The 22,443-nt window shown below is 43.6% G+C and overlaps 1 protein-coding gene across 8 annotated transcripts in view; it reads right to left on the bottom strand.

Moving 5' to 3' along the window:
* Positions 1 to 1,529: 1,529 nt before the first annotated feature.
* Positions 1,530 to 22,443, bottom strand: part of Prpsap2 (phosphoribosyl pyrophosphate synthetase associated protein 2) — a 36,378-nt gene continuing 15,464 nt past the window's right edge. For all 8 annotated transcript variants that reach the window (XM_075992259.1, XM_075992258.1, XM_075992256.1 and 5 more), the window contains 6 exons: positions 20,624 to 20,739; positions 16,528 to 16,583; positions 9,922 to 10,070; positions 7,163 to 7,233; positions 3,296 to 3,442; positions 1,530 to 2,165 (listed from right to left, as the gene is read on the bottom strand). In XM_075992259.1, coding sequence (XP_075848374.1) covers positions 2,007 to 2,165; positions 3,296 to 3,442; positions 7,163 to 7,233; positions 9,922 to 10,070; positions 16,528 to 16,583; positions 20,624 to 20,739 — 698 coding nt within the window. In that variant the 3' untranslated portion in view covers positions 1,530 to 2,006. The remainder of the gene's footprint in view (positions 2,166 to 3,295; positions 3,443 to 7,162; positions 7,234 to 9,921; positions 10,071 to 16,527; positions 16,584 to 20,623; positions 20,740 to 22,443) is intronic.

Raw genomic sequence — 22,443 nt, 5'->3', positions numbered from 1 at the left:
TGGTGTAGGCCTGCTCCACACTGTAATGAGGATGGACAGCATACAAACTTCAGGGCTGGGTGACAGCACTCACGCTGGCTGCTCACCAACACCTGTTAACTCGTTTCAGGAGAGCCAATGCCCTCTTCGGATCTCTACACCGGGCATGTATGTCATGCACACACATACGTGCAGTAAAACACTCATACATAAAAAATAAAAACAAATCTTAAAAAAAAACAACTTGAAACTCTTAAATCCTAAATCCTTGACACAGACAAGCCCCACCCACAGAGCCTCTCACCCAGCAGGAGTTACTGAATCTTGTGTTGGGGAGTATTAGTTTAAGGTGTGTTACTTTTGTTTATGCTGTGGAACATTTGTTTAATGATGCAAAGATGTGTTGCTTTTGTTTAACTCTGTAAAGCTGTGATTCTTTGCCTGTCTAAAACACTTGATGGTCTAATAAAGAGCTTAATGGCCAATAGCGTGGCAGGAGCAAGGACAGGCAGGGGTGGAAGGCAGAGAGTAGGAGAAACAAGGAAGAGGAGGAGCAACGAGAGAACAAGGGGGGAGGATGTCAGAGTAAGAGTGAAAGAATGAGATTCAGAAGTAAGAAAAGGAAAAAGCCCAGAGGCAAAAAGTAGTTGGAATAATTTAAGAACAGTGGGAAAGAAACAAGCTCAGCCAAGTCCAGGCATTCCTAATAATAGCCTCCGTGTGTGATTTATTTGGGACCTGGGTGGTGCCCCCCCTCCAAAAAAAGCCAAGAGTAAAATATCACACAACATTTTGGTGCCCCACATTGGGTGCCAATTGTTCTCCCTCTTTTTTTGTTTTTTTAAACTCGTTGCTGTCTTTTAATCCACAGCTGTCTGAATCATAAACTGCAACTCCATGGCTATCAGCAGTGGTTAGGCCATGAGGGCAGCAGCCTGAGGAATTCTGCAAGTAGCTCATAGCCTCACCTTCTTGTCTGTCTGTCCAAAAGCCCTGGTGCTTCTCCTCGCCCCTCTTCCCTTCCACTTGGCTCCTCCCTGCTACCTGTCAGCAGGTGAATTTTATTTAATCAAACACATCTTTACATTATTAAACAAATGTTCCAGAGCATCAATAAAAGTAACACACCTTAAAATAATATTTTACATCTTGGTCTAAGGATTGGCTGGACTCTGAAGAAGAAAACAGAGTCACATTGATGAAGCTGTGAGGCCCACCTGTGTCAAGAATTTGCAGGCTTCTGGGGACCTATAAGAGCCAGGACTGCCGGGTGGTGGTGGCGCACGCCTTTTATCCCAGCACTCGGGAGGCAGAGACAGGTGGATCTCTGTGAGTTTGAGGCCAGCCTGGTCTACAAGAGCTAGTTCCAGGACAGGAACCAAAAAGCTACGGAGAAACCCTGTCTCAAAAAATCAAAAAAAAAAAAAAAAAGGAGCCAGGACTGCATCACCAGACAGAGCTATAAGCACAGTTCAGAAGCTGTGAGTGACTCAGGTCTTCAGGGGCTGTCTATTCCAGATGCAGAAAACTGACTGTCCACATACAGAGGCTTAAAATACAAACACGAGGTTTTATTTTTCTTTGTTGCAGAGAATAAATAGCCACATACGCTATATGCCCATTATAAAAGCATTTCTAAAAATGTCACTGGAACCAACAGTAGCTTTTGACTATAGATAGTAGACAGCAGGTCATTTTATTTAACTTTTTTGAATACTTGGATCAAGCAACTTTAAAAAAAAAAGGCTGAGCTTAAAAACCTCATCAAGTGTTATCTTTTTAGGTTACACTAAAAATCATCAGGTTTTAACTTATTTTATTTCAGAGGAGGTCTTTCTGTTATAAAAATTACCCCTAAACTCACAAAAACTTAAACTGACATTAAAAAGTTGGTCCTTGTCCCATCACAGGAATCACTCAGGAGAATGTGGGGAGAGGGAAGGAGTACCTGGCCAGGCAAGGGCCCTCCCAGCATGCACGCTGGGCTTCCCATGTGACCAGGGGGAGTTCTGCCACGGGAGCAATGTTCAGTCATCTAAGCCGATGTTTCTGAACAGGTAGGACATGGACTCTCCGTTGTGAATGCGGCGGATGGCTTCTGAGAGGATCATGCTGATGTCCACGGTTTTGATCTTGGGGCACTGGAGCTTCTGGATTTCATGTGGGATGGTGTTAGTGACCACCACCTGTGAGTCACAAGAAACAGAGCATCAGACGCCAAGCAGCTTCAGGGCTGGGGTGTGATTCATGGCAGAGTGTATGCTTGGTGTGTGAAGGTCTGGGTTCAGCCCCAGTACTTCAACAGAACAAAACAGAATAGAACAAAGCCAAACCTGGGAAACAGAGCAAATCCAGCTAATGTCATGGCTTCATCTGCAGTTCACCCTGCTGGGGGGCCTGTCATCCCCCACAGCGTCTGAGGTTTACCGTGTCCAGGACCTGCTCTTTCCCACAGCTCCTGCTTCCATTAGGGCAAAGCTGCTCAAGCTTCAAGATCTGAGGACCTCATTCCTATCAGTGCAGATTCAGCCCATATGACGCCGACAAGTTGGGAAAAATGTGGATAAACGGGAACTCCTGTTCACTGCTGGTGAGGCTGGAGTTCTCTCTTTCCCAACTGTGGGAGACCTGACTCCTGAAAGGTGTCCTCTGACTACACGAGCACCCACATTCACACGCATGACACACACAAAACAGATACAGATCAATTTTAAAAGATGTAAACAACTCAAGCTTCCAACGACTTAGGAAGAGATAGCATGTAGCACAGCCCACTGCAGGGCATTTTTCAGGCATGGAGACTTACTACATCTTGAAAACACTACGTCTAGTCACAGACGACCAGTGTGAAATGGGCACAAGGGCAAATCCACAGAGAAATAAAGCAACGGTAACTAAGAGGGCATGTGCAATAAGAGCTCACAGGGGATGTTTCTTCTTTAAGTCAGCTGCGTGCCCAGCACACAACTGGAGCACTCTAAACATCACTGTAAGTCATACTGAATCAGGTCACACCTCATTCAAACGGGAAAGCACCACAGTATAAAATGCAAACACAATCAACTTTTCATCTACCCCTGACCCCCATTTTTAATTTTTTTTTTTTTGAGACATGATCTCATTCTGTAGCCCAGACTGATGTAGAACTCATGGCAAGCCTCCTGTCTCAGCCTCTCCAATGCTGAGATTAAAGTCACAAGCTACCCTATTGGTTTGCATCTTCTCTTCTTACTGAAAATGAGCTAGTACTTGTTATCTCTGTTAACGATTCGGGCAGTCAGCACCCAGGCAGCCCAGTGACGGCCAGCACTACTACCTCATCAATGGCAGACTCTTCAATCAGCCGGGGGGCATCAGAGGATAACAAGCCGTGAGTTGCCATCACAAAGATCTTATATGCGCCTCTTTCCTTCAGGGTCTCTGCTGCAGCAAGAAAGCTGTCCACGTCATCAATGATGTCATCCTGTCAATCAAAGATGGAGCAAAAGGCACATCAACACTTGTAAAGACAGGCTGGACAAGCAGGAAGAAGAAAGAAGAGCCAGGGCACCTACGGTTCAGTCTCGACAGAATGGTGGCATGTTCCTGTGCCTGCACCCCCACAGCCCTCCTAGGCTTCTCACACAAGTCACCTCCCCCACAGCACCTGCCACTTGCCAGGGAGCTCCTAGCACGCTCAAGGCCCTGGGAGGCGGGGAGGTCTGTGGGATGACTGAAATACACAGGAAAGCTTTTTTTTTTTTTTTAGATGCTTTCAACTCTGACTAATGGAACTACTTACTTTAAAGGCTTCCCCAAGCACTTTCTTATACTTTCTTACTCCCTGTATGGGAAAATGTGACATGGTGGGTTTGTCTGACTTGGGGTCTTATGTGGTTTAGGGTGTTCCAAAGGCCTGGGCTCAAGAGATTCTCCCACCTTAGCTGGGAGTACATACAAGCCCACACCACTGTGCCCAGCTAAGCAATTTCTCTGAAAAACTCAAGTATATTTACTTATTTGTATATATGTATGGGTGCATGAGTACCATGTATCACACATGTGGAGGTCAGAGATTAAAATATGTTCAAAGCCAGTCTGGTCTACAGAGTGAGTTTCAGGACAGTCAAGACTATGTAGAAAGACCTGTCTTTAGAAAAAACATTTTTAAGAGTATAATGGATGTCAGCTAGCTTTTGTATTACACTTTTTGTGGATTTGTTCCTGTATTTGTGTATATACTGTGCGGGAGCGCATGCCGTAGCATGCACCTATTACTCAACCACTGTTGGGCAAGATGCAGAGTCTTAGCGAGGGTGTCTACTGCTGGGATGAACATCATGACCAAAGCAACTTGGGGAGAAAAGGGTTTATTTCAGCTTACAGTTTCACAACATAGTCCACCAGCAAGGGAGTCAAGGCAGGAACCTGGAGGCCGGAGCTGGTGCAGAGGTCACGGAGGGGTGCTGCTTACTGTGCTTACTGTTTCCTCAGCCTGCTTTTTTTTTTTTATAGAACCTAGGACCACCAGCCTAGGGATGGAACTACCCACAATCGGCCCCCATCAATCACAAATTAAGAAAAATGCACCACAGGCTTGCACACAGACCAGTGTAGTAGAAGCATTTTCTCAGCTGAGGGTTCCTCTTCCAAAATGACTCTAGCCTGTGTTAAGAGGACATAAAAACTAGCCAGCATATGGAGGAAGCATGGTCAAGAGCCTACAGGACCTCCCTGAAGGTTTTCATTCTTTTTGTGAACCTATAATTACCTCAAAATAAAGTGCCGGTTTTTAAATTTGGGGTTTGTGCATATGTGAATATGTTCCATGTACTTGAATGCAGGCAGCCTTTGTGCAAGTCAGAGGACTTATGAAAGCCCCAGGTACTGCTGTTACCCACTTTCCACTTTGTCTGAGACAGGGTTTCTATTTGCTGGTATATATGCTGACTCAGGAACTTCTGGAAGGGAATTCTGTCTTTGCCTGCCACTCCCCACAGAAGCACTGAGGTTAAAAATGTATGACCTGGCTTTATGAGGGCTCTGGAGATTCAAGTTCAGGTGCTCATGTCATGAGGTAAGCACTTTGAACCATTTATTGATAGTGTGCATGTGAGCATGTGTGAACATATGTGTACACATGCCATGGCATGCACGTGGAAGTTGGAGGACAACCTATGGTCATCAGTTCTGTCTTTCAACAACTGTACGTGCTCTAGGGATTGGACTCAGGCCATCAGGCTTTACTTGCTGAGATACCTTGGCTGGTCCTTGTTTGTTTTTTAAAAGCACAGGGCTGGAGAGATGGCTCAGAGGTTAAGAGCACTGACTATTCTTCCAGAGGTCCTGAGTTCAATTCCCAGCAACCACATGGTGGCTCACAACCATCTATAACGAGAGCTGGCGCCCTCTTCTGGTCTGTAGACACACAAGCAGACAGAACACTGTATACATAATAAATCTTTTAAAAAGCACAGCTGAGTTGAGGCTTACAGTACAAACTTGTAATTCCAGCTTCTAGAAAGGCCGAGGCAGGAAGACTCTGAGCTGGAGTCCTGACTGAAATGAAGAACTAGTTCAAGGCCAGCCTCAGCAATTCTGCTTCAGAATAAAAACAGGGCTGGGGATATAGTTCAATGGTAGACATTTGTCTAGCACAAACAGAGCCATAGGTTCAACCCTTAGTACTAGAGGAAAAAGAAAAACAGATTTGCTATGGCAGCTGCCATGCTTGATCTGCACCTTCCACCACTACCTTTGTGTCCATGAAACAATCTTGGGATGACATGGGAGATGTACCTGAAAAGGGTACAAACGAAACCACCAAACAGGAAAAGGTACAAGGCACCCATGATGGGGTATAGGAGCCTGTTATAGCACTTTCAAACCCAGTGACTCCAGTCATCCCCACTAAAAGCTCTTGGATGACGTACCAGGAAACGGATGCAAGGATGCTCAAAGCAATGTTATTGGGAATGAGAAAAAACTGTCTAGAAACCAGGGAGATGGGCCAGCAGGTGACTCAACTGCAAACGAGTCTGACACCAAGTGTGATCCTCGAGACCCATATGGTGGCAGAGGATAAATGACTCCCACAAACTGCTCTTTAACCTTCACATGCACATATGTCTACATACATATACTCCCAGATAAACATAAGGAAAAAAGAAAGCTGTCCAATGCAGAAACAGATGCATCCGCTGTGCTGTAACAGCACAACATTCAGCAGCGAAGACTGAAGTACCACTAACCAGGTAGTCAACCACAGCATGGACCAAGTCATCATGTGAACACACACACTATTTATAGGAACACGCAAGCCTTCATTTAAAAAAAAATGTATAAGAGTGTTTTGCCTGTGTGTTTTGGATCCCCTGGAACTAGAGTTACAGACAACTGTGAGCTGCCATGTGGGTGCTGGGAAATGAACCCGGGTCCTCTGTAGGAAGAGCAAATGTACTAACCACTGAGCCGCTTCTGCAGCCCCAGGGTCCAGGTCTTTCACATTTAGGAACAGTACTCTTGGTATACTGTAAAGTTCAGTAATGTCATGAATGGGAGGCCCTCAGGCTAATGAGAACTCTGGGGAGAGAAGAGACCAGGAAAAGCCTAGGAATGCTCTTGGCCCCTGGTCCCACACTCTACTCAGGGAGCAGTGAGCTGCAGGTGTCTGATCCATTCCTCAGTCTACCATTTATATGTGTGTATAAAATGATGTTTGAATTTTGGGTTAGGTACCAAAACCAAGGCCTTAATGAACTACAACCCTTACTGCCCATCTGTGTTTAAAACGTTAATCAATTTGGTCCCTTACTTTAACCATAAAAATAACAACTCTCAAATTATGGAAATAAACAGCTGTGCCATATTCAGGTAACTATACAGACTGTCTATCCCTGCCCCCCCTCTTTTGGTTTTCCAACACAAGGTTTCTCTGTGTAGCTCTGTTCATCCTGGGACTTGCTCTGCAGACCAGGCTGGCCTCACAGAGATCCTCTTGCCTTTGCTTCCTGAGTGTGGAATTAAAGGTGTACACCACCACTGCCTGGTTCCTGTGTTTTTCCTTAAACTATTACCATTTTTCTCTTTGGGGCCCAAGCTAACATACAGCACAAAGCAGCAACCAGCATGATACTTACTTGGCCACACAATTACAAGTAAGACAACAGAGTGACGATGGTAACAATAAAAGAGAACTACGTACCACAATGATGGCAATCCTTCCTCCGACGTCACCAACAACTGTGATTGGGGGCTTTTCTTTAGGAATCAGCACTGGTTAGAATGAAACACACACCTCAGTGCCTATGCTCAAAGGTAGAACAAAGACTTAAAAGGTTTTAAGTAGTTAATGTCAAAGGTCATGGTGGTGCATGCCTTTAATCCCAGCACTCAGGAAGCAGAGGCAGGTTGATCTCTGAATTTGAAGCCAGCCTGGTCTACAGATAAGAGTTCCAGGACAGCCAGGGATACACAGAAAAATCTTGTCTCAAAAAACAAAAACAAGCCGGGCGGTGGTGGCGCACGCCTTTAATCCCAGCACTCGGGAGGCAGAGGCAGGTGGATCTCTGTGAGTTCGAGACCAGCCTGGTCTACAAGAGTTAGTTCCAGGAGAGGCTCCAAAACCACAGAGAAACCCTGTCTCGAAAAAAAACCAAAAAAAAAAAAAACAAAAAAACAAAAACAAATTAATGTTTTATGAAAAATTCCCAGTACTTAGGAGGGAAAGGAACTCCCTCAATTGATGGTGGACTATAAAATTCCCAGGTAGCATGAAGCCCAATAATATTGCCTAAAAAAGGGAACAAATCAAGGACATCCCATGCACCATTGCTGCCCAGGATTACGTTGGATATGTGAGACAAGGAAAGAACAAAAGGCATCCGGATCAGAGGGGAGTCCTGAAACACCTCTAACAGATGGTGCGCCTCTGTTACAGAACACCCCAAGAAATCCTGAAGCACAGCCCAAGCTAGCACAGGACTCTGCCATCTGCAGGGTTCCAGTTCAAATCTCAATTGTCCCTCATAGGCTTGTGGTTTGAATGACTGTCCCTAGCTGTGGCACACTAAAGCTGGTGGAACATTTGGAAAGTGAGGCCTGGCTGACAGAAATATGTCAGCAGGAGCAGACCTCTAAGGGCTATACCCAACCCTGATTATGGTCTAGTACTTTCTGCTTCCCAGGCTGCAGCTATGCGAACTGTCACTACCTGATGTCACTGATTAAGACTCACTCCACCATGCATTCCCTATATTGTACAATGAACTCTCTGACATTGTAAACCAAAACCAAACCTTCCCACCCTTAAGTTGCCTCTGTCATGACAATAAAAGGGATAAATCCACGCAAAGAGCCTGGTGTTTCTTCTTCTGATGGTGAGCAGCGACTACTCCAAAGGTGAATTACAAACCCCAGGCTGTGGATATGGCTCAGCAGTTAAAACACTTGCTGTGTAAGTGGAAAACATGAGAACTGGAATTCAGGTCCCTAGAACTCACATAAACATTCGGTGGGGATGGCAGCCCATGTGTAATTCCAGAAATTGGAAGGTAAAGACAGGGATTCCCTGGACCAAGCTAGCTGGCTAGACTATCTGTACTGGTGAGCTCTGGTTCAAGGAAGAGATACCCCAACTTAATACATAATATGGAGAGCTAATGAGGAAGACTTTGAATGTTAACCTTTGGGCTCTACATGAACACAGAAACATGCACACACACACACATACTCTCTCATATATACACATATCACATGTATCTACAAAATAAGGGGGAGGGAAGCAATATACAACATACACAATATCACATATATCTACAAAATAAAGGGGAAACAATATACATATGCACATCTCTCTCATACACACACACAAATAAGGGAGAAAAGGCAATCTTGCATGTATAAGTATTCAAGCAATAAAACATATGGGGATAACCTTAACCAAGGAACTAAGAACATCTGAAAACTAAAAGGTGGCTTCAAGAAATGAAAGAAAACAAGATTCTTTGACATTACATCAAATACCAAACAACAAATGAAAATATAAACTGGACTTCATTAAATTAAACTTTTTGTACACCAAAGGACACTTATCAAGACAGAAAAAAGAACTCCCGGAATGAGACAGTATTTAAACACTGTCTCTTTGGTGAGAGTCTGGTATCATTCAACTTGATAACAAAAGCCGAGCAACCAATTAAAAATTGGCAAAAGATGTGAATAGACATTTCTCTAAGCAGCAGAGACAAACAGCCTGACACAGACACTACCTGACAGTACTAGTCATTGGAGAAACACAACCACAGCGAAAGGCCATTCACACCCACAGAAAAATGGCTGGATTTTTAAGAAAGTTTAATTTTGGAGAGATTGGAGTCCTCATGTATTGCTGATACAGAATGGAACAGCTGGTGCCTTGCTGTCTTCAAGAAGACCTGGGTTTTGTTCCCAGCATCTACATGGCAGTTCACAAGCATCTGCTAACTCTAGTTCCAGGGAGTCTGATGCCCTCTTCTGGCCTCTGGGGTTAACAGGCCTGCAAGTGGGTTTTGTTGTTGTTGTTGTTTTTTTTTTAAGAAGTGATGCAATGGTACATCTGCAGTGCAAAACAGGTAGTTTTCAAAAAGTTAAACATGATCAACAGGTTGGCAAGCAGTCCCTAGGTATACAGCCAAAAGAAAGGAAACCTGATGTCCACAGAGAAATTCAGCCATGAGTGCACACAACAGTGGCAGACACAAAAATGACAGGCACAGCCTAAATTTCTACCAAATAACAGATATCTACTATGTGACATCTGATGCCACTTTCTGTACTTGTACACATATGGCATACACATAAAAACCAAAAATAAATATAAAAAACTAGTAATAATTCTAAAAAGAGAATTTATATTAAAATATCCATTCTACAAATTCAAGCAGCTCAGAGAAAAGTGACAAAAAAGTACTTGTGGACACTTACTTGGGATCTCCAGGCTGGGGTGGATGGCAGCTACACTCCTGACCATGGGTGGGGAGTGCCGGCCATCCACCAAGTCAGACTCAGCATCCTGTGCTTCTCCATGAATCACTGCAATTCCCAGTCGCAGACGCTCTGCAAAAGATTGTGCCCTGCAAAGAACAGCAGATCAAAAAACCACACAAGAACTCGGCCTGTTAAGGTCTGGGCAAGACACTAAAGGACATAAGCAAAATGTCTCTCCCAAAGGAGTAATTACAAAAGAAAATGACTGTCAGGTGGTGGTACACACCTTTAATTACAGCACTTGGGAGGAAGAGGCTGTTAGATCCCTGAGTTCGGGGCCAGCTTGGTCTACAGAGTGAGTTCAAGGACAGTCAGGGCTACACAGAGAAACCCTGTCTGGAAAAACAAAAACCCCAAACTAAAACTAACCAATCAAACAAAACAAAAAAGAATAGCTACTCAAGACTCAGGAAGGATGAGCGTAGAACCTACAAATGAGCTGCTTTCATCAGGCAATGAGAAGCTGAGAGTCAAGGAACCACCTTGAAGCCTCAAGTTTCTTTTCTTGCAATTGCTAATACTATCTGCGAGACTTCTCTGAGAATCAATCATATGAAACAAAGTCCATTAAACAGTCTTTAAAGCACTACATATTAATTTTTTAAAGCTTTATGAAGGTACAATGAGAACACAAGAAACTACATACTCCAAGCACACACTTCACAACCTCTGAGAGATCTGTGTATTGCTGCTTATCTATTTACTTATTCACAGGAAATGGAATTAGTTCCATTTCTCATTTAAAATTTTTATTTTAGCCGGGCGATGGTGGCGCACGCCTTTAATCCCAGCACTTGGGAGGCAGAGGCAGGCGGATCTCTGTGAGCTCGAGACCAGCCTGGTCTACAGAGCTAGTTCCAGGACAGGCTCCAAAGCCACAGAGAAACCCTGTCTCGAAAAACCAAAAAAAAAAGAAAAAAAGAAAAAAAATTTATTTTACTTTTTTTTTGGAGGGGGGGTTGAGACAGGGTTTGTGTTTAGTTTTGGAGCCTGTCCTGGAACTCACTCTGTAACTAGGGTAGCCTTAAACTTAGAGATCTACCTGCCTCTGTCTCCCAAGTGCTGGGATTAAAGGTGTGCGTGCCACCACTGCCTATTTTACTTTTAATCATATGTACAGATGTGTCTGCCATGGATATATGCACATGAGTGCAGTTGCCTGTGGAGGTTAGAAGAGGGTTTTGGATCCCTGGAACTATCCTCTGTACCCGGTTGTGAGTTACCTGACATGGCTGCTGGGTTTGGACAGAGTCTCACTATGCAGAGCAGGCTGTCCTGAAATTCAAAGCGATCCTCCTGCCTCTGCCTCCCAAGTGCTGAGATTAAAGGCGTGCGCCCAGCATATATATGGACCTTTTACAAATTTACTAATGTGACTGTTAGTCCTGATATCATTTTCCAAAGTCCATCAGGTTTCCTATGTGAGTGAAGAAGTCACTGCTGCGTCCACACACATTTTGACTGTTTACCTGCACAACCTAGAACCTCAGCACCATCTGAATACAAATGAAAGAACAGACACTTCCGTCTTGTTCTAGAACTGGGGGGTAGCATCAGTTTTCAACAGAGATGTCAGCTCTAAGGTTTTTACAGATCTTTACATGAAGAAAAAGTTCTCTTCTATTCTTAGTTTGCTTAAGCTAGATTGTCAAATCTTTGAGTCTGAGATAATTATGTGGCTTCTCTTTTTTTGTTCTTTTAACATGACACTCACAGACCTTTAATAGCTGCCACACCAACCTCAGGCTCCTGAGACAAACTCAAAGGGCATGATGCGTTCATCTTTTGTACACTGTTATTCAGTTTGCTACCATGGTGTTTTAGAACTTACCCTCTTGGTTCACTTAAATCAGCTGTCAGCAATGAAGCCTCAGAATTAGGTGAGAGCATCTACTGACCACTGACCATCTTTCTGGAAATGTTTATAAAGTTAGCATTCACTCTCCCATAAATGTGTCACAGAATCCACCATTAACATCTGGACCTCACTGGGTGTGGTGGTTCATGGGGGCAATCCCACAGAGACTAAAGCAGGAGGAATGCTTTAAATTCAAGGCCAATATGAGCTACAGAGAAAGACCTTGTCAAAAAAAAAAAAGATATAGTTTGCATGACTTTAATCGTTAAAAAAAATATTGTTTTGATATGTCATATGTATGCAGTGCCTACGGAGGCCAGAAGAGGGTGTTGGATTCCCTGGAACTGGAATTTGAGATAATTCTTGGCTACCTCCTCTGTATTTTTTTAAAATATTTATTTATTTATTTATTAATTATGTATACAATATTCTGTCTGTGTGTATGCTGCAGGCCAGAAGAGGGCACCAGATCCCATTACAGATGGTTGTGAGCCACCATGTGGTTGCTGGGAATTGAACTCAGGACCTTTGGAAGAGCAGGCAATGCTCTTAACCTCTGAGCCATCTCTCCAGCCCCTGTATTTTTTTTGTAAAAAATATATATTTATTTAATTTTACATGTGTGAGTGCTTTGCCTATAAGTATGCATGTGCACAGGTGTGCTTGGTGCTCAAAGAGGCCAGTGAGCTTCCGCTGTGAATAAAAACCAGGTCCTCTAGAAGAGCAGCCAGTGTTTTTAACTGAGCCATCTATCTCTCCAGCTCCAACTTTAATAATTTTAAACTCAGACCTTCTTTACAGCTCAGAATGTCCATTCTGTCGTCTCCTGGTGGAGTCCCTAGCTGACCTGGGCTTAGCAGCCTGTGTGTTCTGCTGGTGGCTGACAGGGAGGGTGAGACTGCCGCCCATCCCTGCGGACACACCCACTTCTCCTTACAGTTACTGTTTTTTGAAAGAAACCCTGCTACTTAGCTCACACCCTCCTGAAGAAGTGACCTTTCATGCTTTTGAGGGTGATGACCTTCCCATGAGAGCAGGCCTCTCCACAGAGGAAAGGAAACAGAAAAGGCACTTGCTGCAGAGCCCCAGTTCCTACTTTATGGATGTGAAATGCCTGGAATGCTATAAAATATAAAATCCCCACGACTGCCTCACTGTACTGTCAGCCCACAGGCGAGAAGGCCTGGCTGATGGAAGGATGCTCCTTCAGGAGGAGCAGCACCGCAAGCACACGACTCAAGATGACTGGGAACCATCCCAGGAAACACACTGTAGGAAAAAAAAGGAATAACCTTTTCTCATCATGAAAGACTGCCCTTATTTCTGGGAGTGCTCGTCTCCCCGGCTGTCAGGGGTCAGCACAGCCACTCGGCTTTCATTTGCTCACTTTCCCATGGTCTGTCACTGTCCTGGTCTGCTTTCTGCTGCAGTGACAGACTACAACCTAACTCAACTTCCTGATCACAGTCTACACTGAGGGCCAAGACAGAAACTCAAGCAGAGACCTCAGAGGAACGCTGTTTGCTAGTCTGCTCCTCAGAGCTTGCTCAGTCCATTTTCTTTCTTTTTTTTTTTTGGTTTTTCGAGACAGGGTTTCTCTGTGGTTTTGGAGCCTGTCCTGGAACTAGCTCTGTAGACCAGGCTGGTCTCGAACTCACAGAGATCCGCCTGCCTCTGCCTCTGCCTCCCAAGTGCTGGGATTAAAGGCGTGCGCCACCACCACCTGGCTCAGTCCACTTTCTTATACAACTCAGGACTACCCGCCTAGTAGTAGTACCACCTAAAATGAACTGAACTCTCTCACTAAGCAAGAAACTGCCCCACAATAACCCACAGGCCAATTTAAGGGGGCAATTCCTCAACTAAGGTCCCCTCTCCTCAGGTATCTATAGTTTGTCAAATTAACAAAAATTACCTTGCACAGTCATGTTATCTTCCACTCACTGCTGTGCACCCGACTCAGTAGGTCCCTGACCATACATTATACCACATCCTCCCTCCCCACTGGGCCAGATCCTAATTACATAGGACCCAGCAATTCTAGTCTTACTTTTTCAGCACCAATAACAATTAAAAACAGGCTTTATCCACAAGCTCACAATAGCTAGAGGGAAACAAGAGGGAGGGAGAAACTTTCTCAGTCTCAGGGATAACACTTAGAGGACATCAGGAGCCAGGCTAGGAAACAGGTCCCCCGGGGTGGGGAGGGGAGGGGAGGCAGAACCTCCCTAGTACAGCTTTCGCACCGCTCCCCAGTTGAGAGAAGTGCTGCTACAAGGCTAGTAATCACTCTAGGACATCTAGACTCAGGCTCAGTCACTGTCAAGGTACATTTTTATAGAGACATAATGACTCCTTCAGTAGAAAGTGTGATATCACTGTAACACACGCATCTTAATTGTCCTGAGACAGCTAAGTCACCTGTTGGCTTGGACCTATCGAGAAGTAAATTCATATTTCTAAGGGAAATATGAAGAACCTGTGCCAGACAGTTAAACTTAAAAGGTGATCTGTACGTGTACATCTGTCTGAGCTCAGAGAAAAGGGCTGAGTCACATAGGGAGAATCTTATTAGGAATTACCGAATACCCTAATATTTATGATTTGGTATGGGGGGGGGGGGGTTAGGGTGTGGCTCAATGGCAGAGCACTTTCTGACCTGTCTGATGCTGAGTTCCATTCCCAACACCAAAATAACAGCAGCAGTAATAAATTAAAAAGCTGTCTGACATCACGTCAGCTGTAGTCACTGTCCCAGATGTCATAAGCACCACACAACATACACAGATGAACCTCCAGGACTGGCGCTGGGTGAAGAAAGCATGCCATAGGTCATTTCCTTGCGATGGCAAATCCACAACAGCAGACAGACAAGCGTGTCTGCTCAGGGCAGTCTGAGGAGAAGGATGGCTTCATTTCTTAATGGCCACAGGGTGATTTTCTACGTTACTAAAGTCTTGAAGAGTAACAGGTGGCATTTGTCATTACTGTAAATGCACTATAAAAGCTATGAACTGTGAAAAGACTCCAGTCCTTCCAGACTCTTGGGGTTTGCATCGCAGATTCAACTTTACCAGATACTGAAAGCATCAGAAAACCACTTATTTCTGTATTGAATATGGAGATACTTTGCTTCTTACCTAGTTTCAGCAAAAAGACCTATTTATTACTTTGCACTAGGAATTATATAATTTAGAGATGATTTAAAGGTCATAGGAGCAGGGCTGGAGAGATGATGACTCAGCAATAAAGAGCACTTGCTGCGCTTGCAGAGGATCCAGCTTCAGTTGCCAGCACACACTAAAGTTCAAAATCGGCTATAACTACAGTTCCGAATCTGATGCCTCTTCTGGCCTTCATGGACATCAGCCATATATGTGGTGGTGGGCACACACACACACATGCAGACAAAACACTCATATACATTAAAATAAAATGAATCTTAAAAAAAAAAACCATAGGTGGAGAGCTGGGTGTGGTAGTATGTCTTTAGTCCTAGCACTTAGAGGCAGAGTCAGAAGAATCTCTGTGAGTTTGAGGCCAGCCTGGTCTACATAGCGAGATCCTGTCCCAAGTGGATGTTCCATAAGTTACATGGAAAAAATATATCGTCCTTCCATACTAATGATAGTACCTGGTTTTTTCACACCACCTTGTTTGTCATTTTAGTAAAAGGACTATATTATTTATTATACTGTATTAGGATATGTGTGTATGTATGTATTCTAGAAATCCAGTGAACTAAGGCATTTGACTGGAAAATGATTTTAGTTTCTTTCTTTTTCTTCTTGGCAAATAATTTTTACAGAGTTTGAATCCTGTGTGATTTCGTGTTTTCCCTCTCTGGGGCAGTGTTTTTCTAGAAAGGCATAGTTATTGGTATGTGGAAAACCTTTCAACCAAAACCAGTTTGCTGTAGTTTATCATCAAGCTACCGTATCCTTGGCAAAACCTGGCTCGCGCTATAGACTCTGAGATGCCTTAGAGTGCTTCCGTTTTGTAAATGTCATTTTTCTGCACACACAAACACGTGGCCTGTCAGCTGGATACAAGTCTGCTAATAAGTCACTGAGTTCTTTGAAGATGAGGCAATAAACAAAGTAGGTTAAGTCAGATTTTTTAAAATTACATTTATTGCCAGGCATGGTGGTGCACGCCTTTAATCTTGGCACTTGGGAGGCAGAGGCAGGCGGATCTCTGTGTGGTCCAGGACAGCTAAGGCTGTTACACAGAGAAATCTTCTCTCAGAAAAACAAAACAACCCCCGCCCCCTACAAAAAAAGAACCAAAACACTTATTTATTTAAAATGGGTTAGGGATGTATGGAGGTCAGAGAACAATTAATGGGAATTGGTTTTCTCTTTGTACCATATAGGTCCCAGGGACTGAACTCAGGTTAAGCATCAGGCTTGGCAGCAGATGCCTTTACTTCTGAGACATCTTACTGGAGACTAAGAGTAGATGCACTAGGTCAATATTCCTCAGACGGGATGACTTTGGTTAAGAAATATGGCTGGCAGATACTAAAATATCTACATAACAGGTAGGTGGCAGCATAATACTAAATTAACCAATGGAAGAAAAATAAGGGGGACTAGGGGAACCACTGCAGCCTGACCTGGACAATGGGATTCAATGGAGACATCCTAAAGACATGGCAAGAGAGGCCATGCAGTCCCACCTACCTCTTGGCTGAAGCTGGAGACTTGGCCACGATGACTGCGTTCCTATAATCCGGAATCTGTGGCAGACAAGAGGCCAGGGATTACTACCTTGTCGCTAAGAGGCTATTCCAACAACCAACAAACATGAACATTCCAGCAGACTCAAAACTGTCATTTGGTCACTTTGAAGTTTCACCAAAAAAGAAAAGTTCAAAGTAAAATCTCCCTTTGGGAAACAAAGATAAAAATGTTCTCAATATAAATTTACCTATATAAAAACCCAGTACCATAGTACAAATGTGCTCTTCAAAAGTTCACAGAGCTTGCTCCGTCAGTAAACTGACTGCTGTACAAGAGTGAAGAGCCAAGCTTGGCTCCCCAGCACCCTCATAAAAGCTGGGTATGGCAGCCTGTGTTGTAACCCCAGCGCTGGGAGTGGGGGAGTAGGCAGATCTCTAAGCACACTGGCCTAATCTAGCTAATTAATGAACTCCATGTTCAGTGAGAGGCCCTCACAAAGCAGGTGAACTCAAGAAGACACTGAACACTGACCTCTGGCCTCCACATACATGTGCACCCACATCAACATGTGCACATGCAAAAATGCATACTTCACACCCACGCCCTACAACAAAACAAAAACAATTAACAGAAGCAAACCAGGTGTAGTGGTGTGGGTCTATGATCCCAATTACCCAGGAGGCTGGGTTTTAAGAGCTGCATGGTGTGAACCTGTCTCAATAAATAAAGTATTTTCACGAATCCCACATTGAACGTAATTTCACAATACAAGGATGACATTCACTGAGCCTGAATCCAAATTCATGTCATATTCCAAAATACTGTGGTTTAAACAGGTGACAAACACAATGTAGTCATAGTCACTCCATGCTAAGGAAAGCCATTTGTGAAAGAACAGTCAACCTAGTGCTACTTAAAAAAAATACGATAAACCGGGAGGTGGTGGCGCACGCCTTTAATCCCAGCACTTGGGAGGCAGAGGCAGGCGGATCTTTGTGAGTTCGAGACCAGCCTGGTCTACAAGAGCTAGTTCCAGGACAGGCTCCAAAGCCACAGAGAAACCCTGTCTCGAAAAACCAAAAAAAAGAGAAAGAAAAAAGATACGATAAAAGTCCCTCCAAACAAACAATGCAAGCAACAGACAAGTGTGGCGGCACCTTTAATCCTAGCGTTCAGTGGGCAGAGGCAGAAAGACCTCTGTGCGTTGAAAATAGCCTGGTCTACATAGTAAGATTTGTCTCCAAACAAACAAACCAATCAACCAACCAACACATGACTTACAAGCAAAACCAAGTTAACTAGAGCAAAGTGAGGTGGTATATAACCATAAGCCAAGCACTCAGGAGGTAGAGGCAGGAGATCAGGAGTTCAAGCCCATTCACTCTTGGCTATGTAGTTTGATGCCAGTCTATGTTACATGAGATTGTCTCAAAAAACCAAACAAATAAACCAAAAAAGCAAACAAATAATCAGCAACTTCGGGAACCTTTTCACTGTTGAAAAACTAAGTACTTAATGCTAATGATGATTAGGGAAGATGTTATTGTGTCTGTATACACAGAGCGGAACCATTTTTAAGCTGAACAGCAATCTGCTGTTTCTGACTTCATCTTGGCAGTATTTTCAAACTATAGTCTTAAAACATAACCAACTCATCAAGTGCCATTGTTCCACTGAAGACCATTTCCATTGCTGTTACCTCACAATAACATGGCAGTTGTTTTTTTCCTATATGTTTGTCTATGGACCATCGTTTTATGCCTGGTACTGCAGAGGCCAGAAAGAACCAGATTCCTCGAACCGGAGGTACTGTTGTGAGTCACCTTGTGGATGTTGCAAACTGGTTCTCTAGTAGAGCATCCAGTTCATTAACAGTTAAGCCCTCTCTCTACCCCAACACTAAATTTTAACAAAGGTGGCTGTACCATCCAAAGCCCTGCTAGATAGCAAGTATACAGTAAGTGAACAAAAATGCTGGCTGGACTTGCATTAGAGGAAAGACACACCCATCCACTGTTCTCAGGCAAGAAGGCAGAAAAAGATATCCATTTAGGTGTTCTGTTCCAGTCAGAAGTCTTTTTGAACCATCCCGTGCACTTCACTGCCTCATAATACCACACCCTGTCAAGAGACAGTAAAACAGCCAACAAAGCCATTAGTGAAACCAAAGGACTCTAATAAAAACAGGAGAAGGTAAAACAGGAAATCTTATAAATCAATATCAAGGTTTGATGAGAAAGAACCAAGAAAAAAGCCTAGGAGGAAGAAGCTCTTAGTCCAAATAAGGAGCTCAGTAGAAACACGCTAATGAGCAAATCTGGGAGGAGAGAGCCGACTCCCTGGGATGCTGCAGGTAAGAGTTAGACCAACAAGTGCAGGAACTCCAACCTGGCCTCACAAAAATAGGAAGTTACGGCCAGGTACAATGTGAACACTCAGGAGGTTGAAACAGGAGGATTACCTGACCCCCAGAGTTCAAGATCAGCCTGGTAACAGAACAGAAGCCGATCTCAAAATAAATCAGTAAGCAAAACGAACTGAATTAGTGAATAGTCTACACTATTTTTTAGCTTATTGGTGGTCTTACATATAACTCTAAAGAACTTTAAAGAACACACTTCTAATTCATTTCACTATGAATGGGTGTGATGACTAATCTCCACTGTAAACCTTTCAGAATGTCTACAAGTGTGTTTTCAGGAAGGTTTGACTATGGAGGGAAGAGTCACCCTGAATATGGGTGGCACAGATGGACTAGGACCTGGACTCAATAGAGAAAGCAAGCTCTGCTTCCTGAAGAGATGCTGTGACAGACAGTGCCCCAGGGTCCTGCTGCAGTGACTCCCCACCACAGGACTGTGCCCTAACTCTGTGAGTGAACAGCTGCTCTGTCAGATCTTATCACAGCAAACAAGGAAGTCACTGATACTATGCCTTTATCATCCAACAACATCAAACCCTGCCGGAGAGATAGAAGAGCCAACCAAACAAAACCAATGGCAAAACAAAAGGACTCTAAAACAGGCTCAGGAGGAAGTCCTGGACCATCAACCAGAAAACATACTTTAGAATTATCCAAAGTGTTGCCTTCAAATGCAACACCAAGAATGAAGCTCTCTGGAAGAGTTGCTACAGAGAAACACTGTATGTGCTAACAACAGCTCCTAAAAGCAAAACACCAGAGTACCATAAACCAAAAATGTAAAAGGCTTCTGAATTAGCAGATTACATATATTTATAAGATTAAACAAATTCTGAAAGCATTTTGGCAAGATCATGGGATAGAATCTTCCCCTGTGTGATCCAACAAAGGGTCAGGTCAAGAAAAAAACAGATACTATTTTAAAGAGACAGAGTTTTCCTTCAGAAATTAACAACAAAAGGGAACTGATGAAATGAGACGCAGGACGGGGGAAAGGCAAGCAAAATGTGCAAAATATGAAAACCGGATGAAAAAGTCAGCTATGTGGAACTCACAAGTCAATAAATATAAGGAGGGTGGGGTGAACAAGAAAAAGTCAGCCATGTGGAACTCACAAGTCAATAAATATAAGGAGGGTGGGGTGAACACCTCAGCAAGCCAGGTGGTGGTGGCGCATGCCTTTAATCACAGCACTTAGGAGGCAGAGGCAAGCAGATCACTGAGTTTAAGGCCAGCCTGGTCTACAAGAACTAGGACTGTTACACAGAGAAACCTTGTCTCAGAACAAAAAAAAAAAAGAAAAGAAAAGTTCAGCAGTGAAGAGTACTGGTTGTTCTTCTAGGACTTGGGGTTAATTCCCAGCACCACATAGTGGCTCAGACCATCTGTAACTCCATCTCTAGGGGATCTGATGCCCTCTTCTGGCCTTGATGGGCACTAGGCATATACATGATGGACAGACATATATACAAGCAAAATAGCCATACATATAAAAATTGGGGGGAGGGGAGTTAAGTGGAAAAAAATACAGACATGAAATTTTAGAGATGTGCACATACAAAGTATAATAGCTCTTTAAATCAAATACATAAAGTTTTGATCTTTTAGAGAAAACCCGAAGAAATAGAATTGTACCATCCCAGAATATTACCATAAAAATTAGATCTAGCTTACCTCCTCTTGAATATACTGTAACAGGAAGGGGGAGGCTCTTAAGTTATCCACTGGAATATTGAAGAAGCCCTGGATTTCCTTCTGGTGTAAATCCATAGTGATGAGATGAGTTAGACCTTCAAACGTAAACAGGTTAAACACGTCAGCAGTACCACAATACTACAACAATGATTGGGCAAACACTCGAAAACCTGGCACCTCTACTCCTCCTAGTTTTAGTAATATGAGATGCATAATTTTCACTTCCATTTCAAGTACAGAGGTAGTGGCTGGAGAGATGGCTCAACAAGTAACTTGCAGAGGATGTAAGTTTGGTCCCCAGCACACGCCAGGAGACTCACAACCAGCTATAACTCCAGTTCCAGAGGCTGAGGTCCTCTTTTGGCCTCTAGAAGCCTACACATATGTTACATATATGCACACACATACGCAAAAATAAAAATAAGCCCTTAGACATATCAAAGAAGCGGTGCTCGCCCTGGCAGCACACGTGCTAAGCCTGGAATCATAACAAAGAAGTGCTTATGGAAGTGCTGTCGCAGCAGACGGCATCTGCCGGAAGTTTCCTTAGCAGGGATGACAAAACCCGATAGTAATACCAAGACCAGCTGCTCTCGCCCTCACCGTGTCAGCATTTTGTAGGGTCCAGTGGCTAATACTGTCAACCTGATAGGATTTGCAATCACCTAGGAGATAAGCCTTTGGCGTGCTTGTGAGGGTTATTTTGATTACACAGAGGCCACACCACTCCCTGGGCTGGTGTCTGCAGCAGCATAAGGAGTCCAGCACTCACTGCTTTCCTTCCTGACTGCAAACGAAGTGTGAGGCGCTGCATCAAGGTCCTGCTATTTTAACTTCTGTGCTGAGAAGGCTGCGTCTCAGCCTGGGAGTCCGATAGACCTTCCTTCTTAAGTTGCTCTTGTCAGGGCTGTCACGGCATTAACTAACATGGCTGAGGGTTCTGGAATTCACATTTTTTTAAAGCCGTGTTTTGCTTTTGCCTTCTTTGCAAAACTACTTGGAAAATATATTCCATAATAAGTGTAAGAAGCAGCGACCTGGGGAAGGTTCATTCCTTTGTTTGCACAAATTTCTGTGATCTGTACCTCCTATCATCATATACTCTCACAAGCACAGAAGGCTGACACATACAGTGAGAGTTATGTAAGAATCTACAAACACATAGAAATACTTAGGCTGTGGAATGAATAGACAACCCACAGGATAGGAGAAAATCTTTGCCAGCTACATATCAAACATATCAGGGGAGGTGTTATCTAGAATATAAAGAAATGCACAAAATAAATACCAAAAATCCCCAAAACACAAACCCCCAAACTGCCAATCAAACAGCAGGCTAATGAACCGACCGAATGGACAGTTCTCAAAAGAAGTCATAATATGGACAACAAATATTTTAGTGTTTGACACCTTGAGCGATCAGGGAAACATAAATAACTACTTTCAACTAGGTGTGGTGATGCACACCTTAAGTCCCTTGAGACCATGTCTCAAAAAACCCAACCAAACAAAAAAATCCTCCTATCATAAAAAAAAGTTAACTTTGAGATTCAATCTCACCCTAGTCAGAATGGAATGGAAAACGAGTAACAATAATTGTTGTCAAAGCTGTGGAATAGAAACACTATTCACTGCTACTGGGAGTACAAACTGATGCAGTCGCCACAAAAATCAACGTGGAGAGTTCTCACAAAATCACACATAGAACTACCAGGGGCTGCAGAGATGACTTAGGTGTTAAGGGCACTGGCTGCTCTTCCAAAAGAGTTGGTTCCGTTCCCAGCACCCACACAGCAGCT

This window comes from Microtus pennsylvanicus, chromosome 11 (genome assembly GCF_037038515.1).
Source record: "Microtus pennsylvanicus isolate mMicPen1 chromosome 11, mMicPen1.hap1, whole genome shotgun sequence".
NCBI classification, from domain to species: Eukaryota; Metazoa; Chordata; class Mammalia; order Rodentia; family Cricetidae; genus Microtus; species Microtus pennsylvanicus.
Note: the sequence above shows the minus strand (reverse complement) of the source record. Positions and strands in the feature narration are given on the sequence as shown.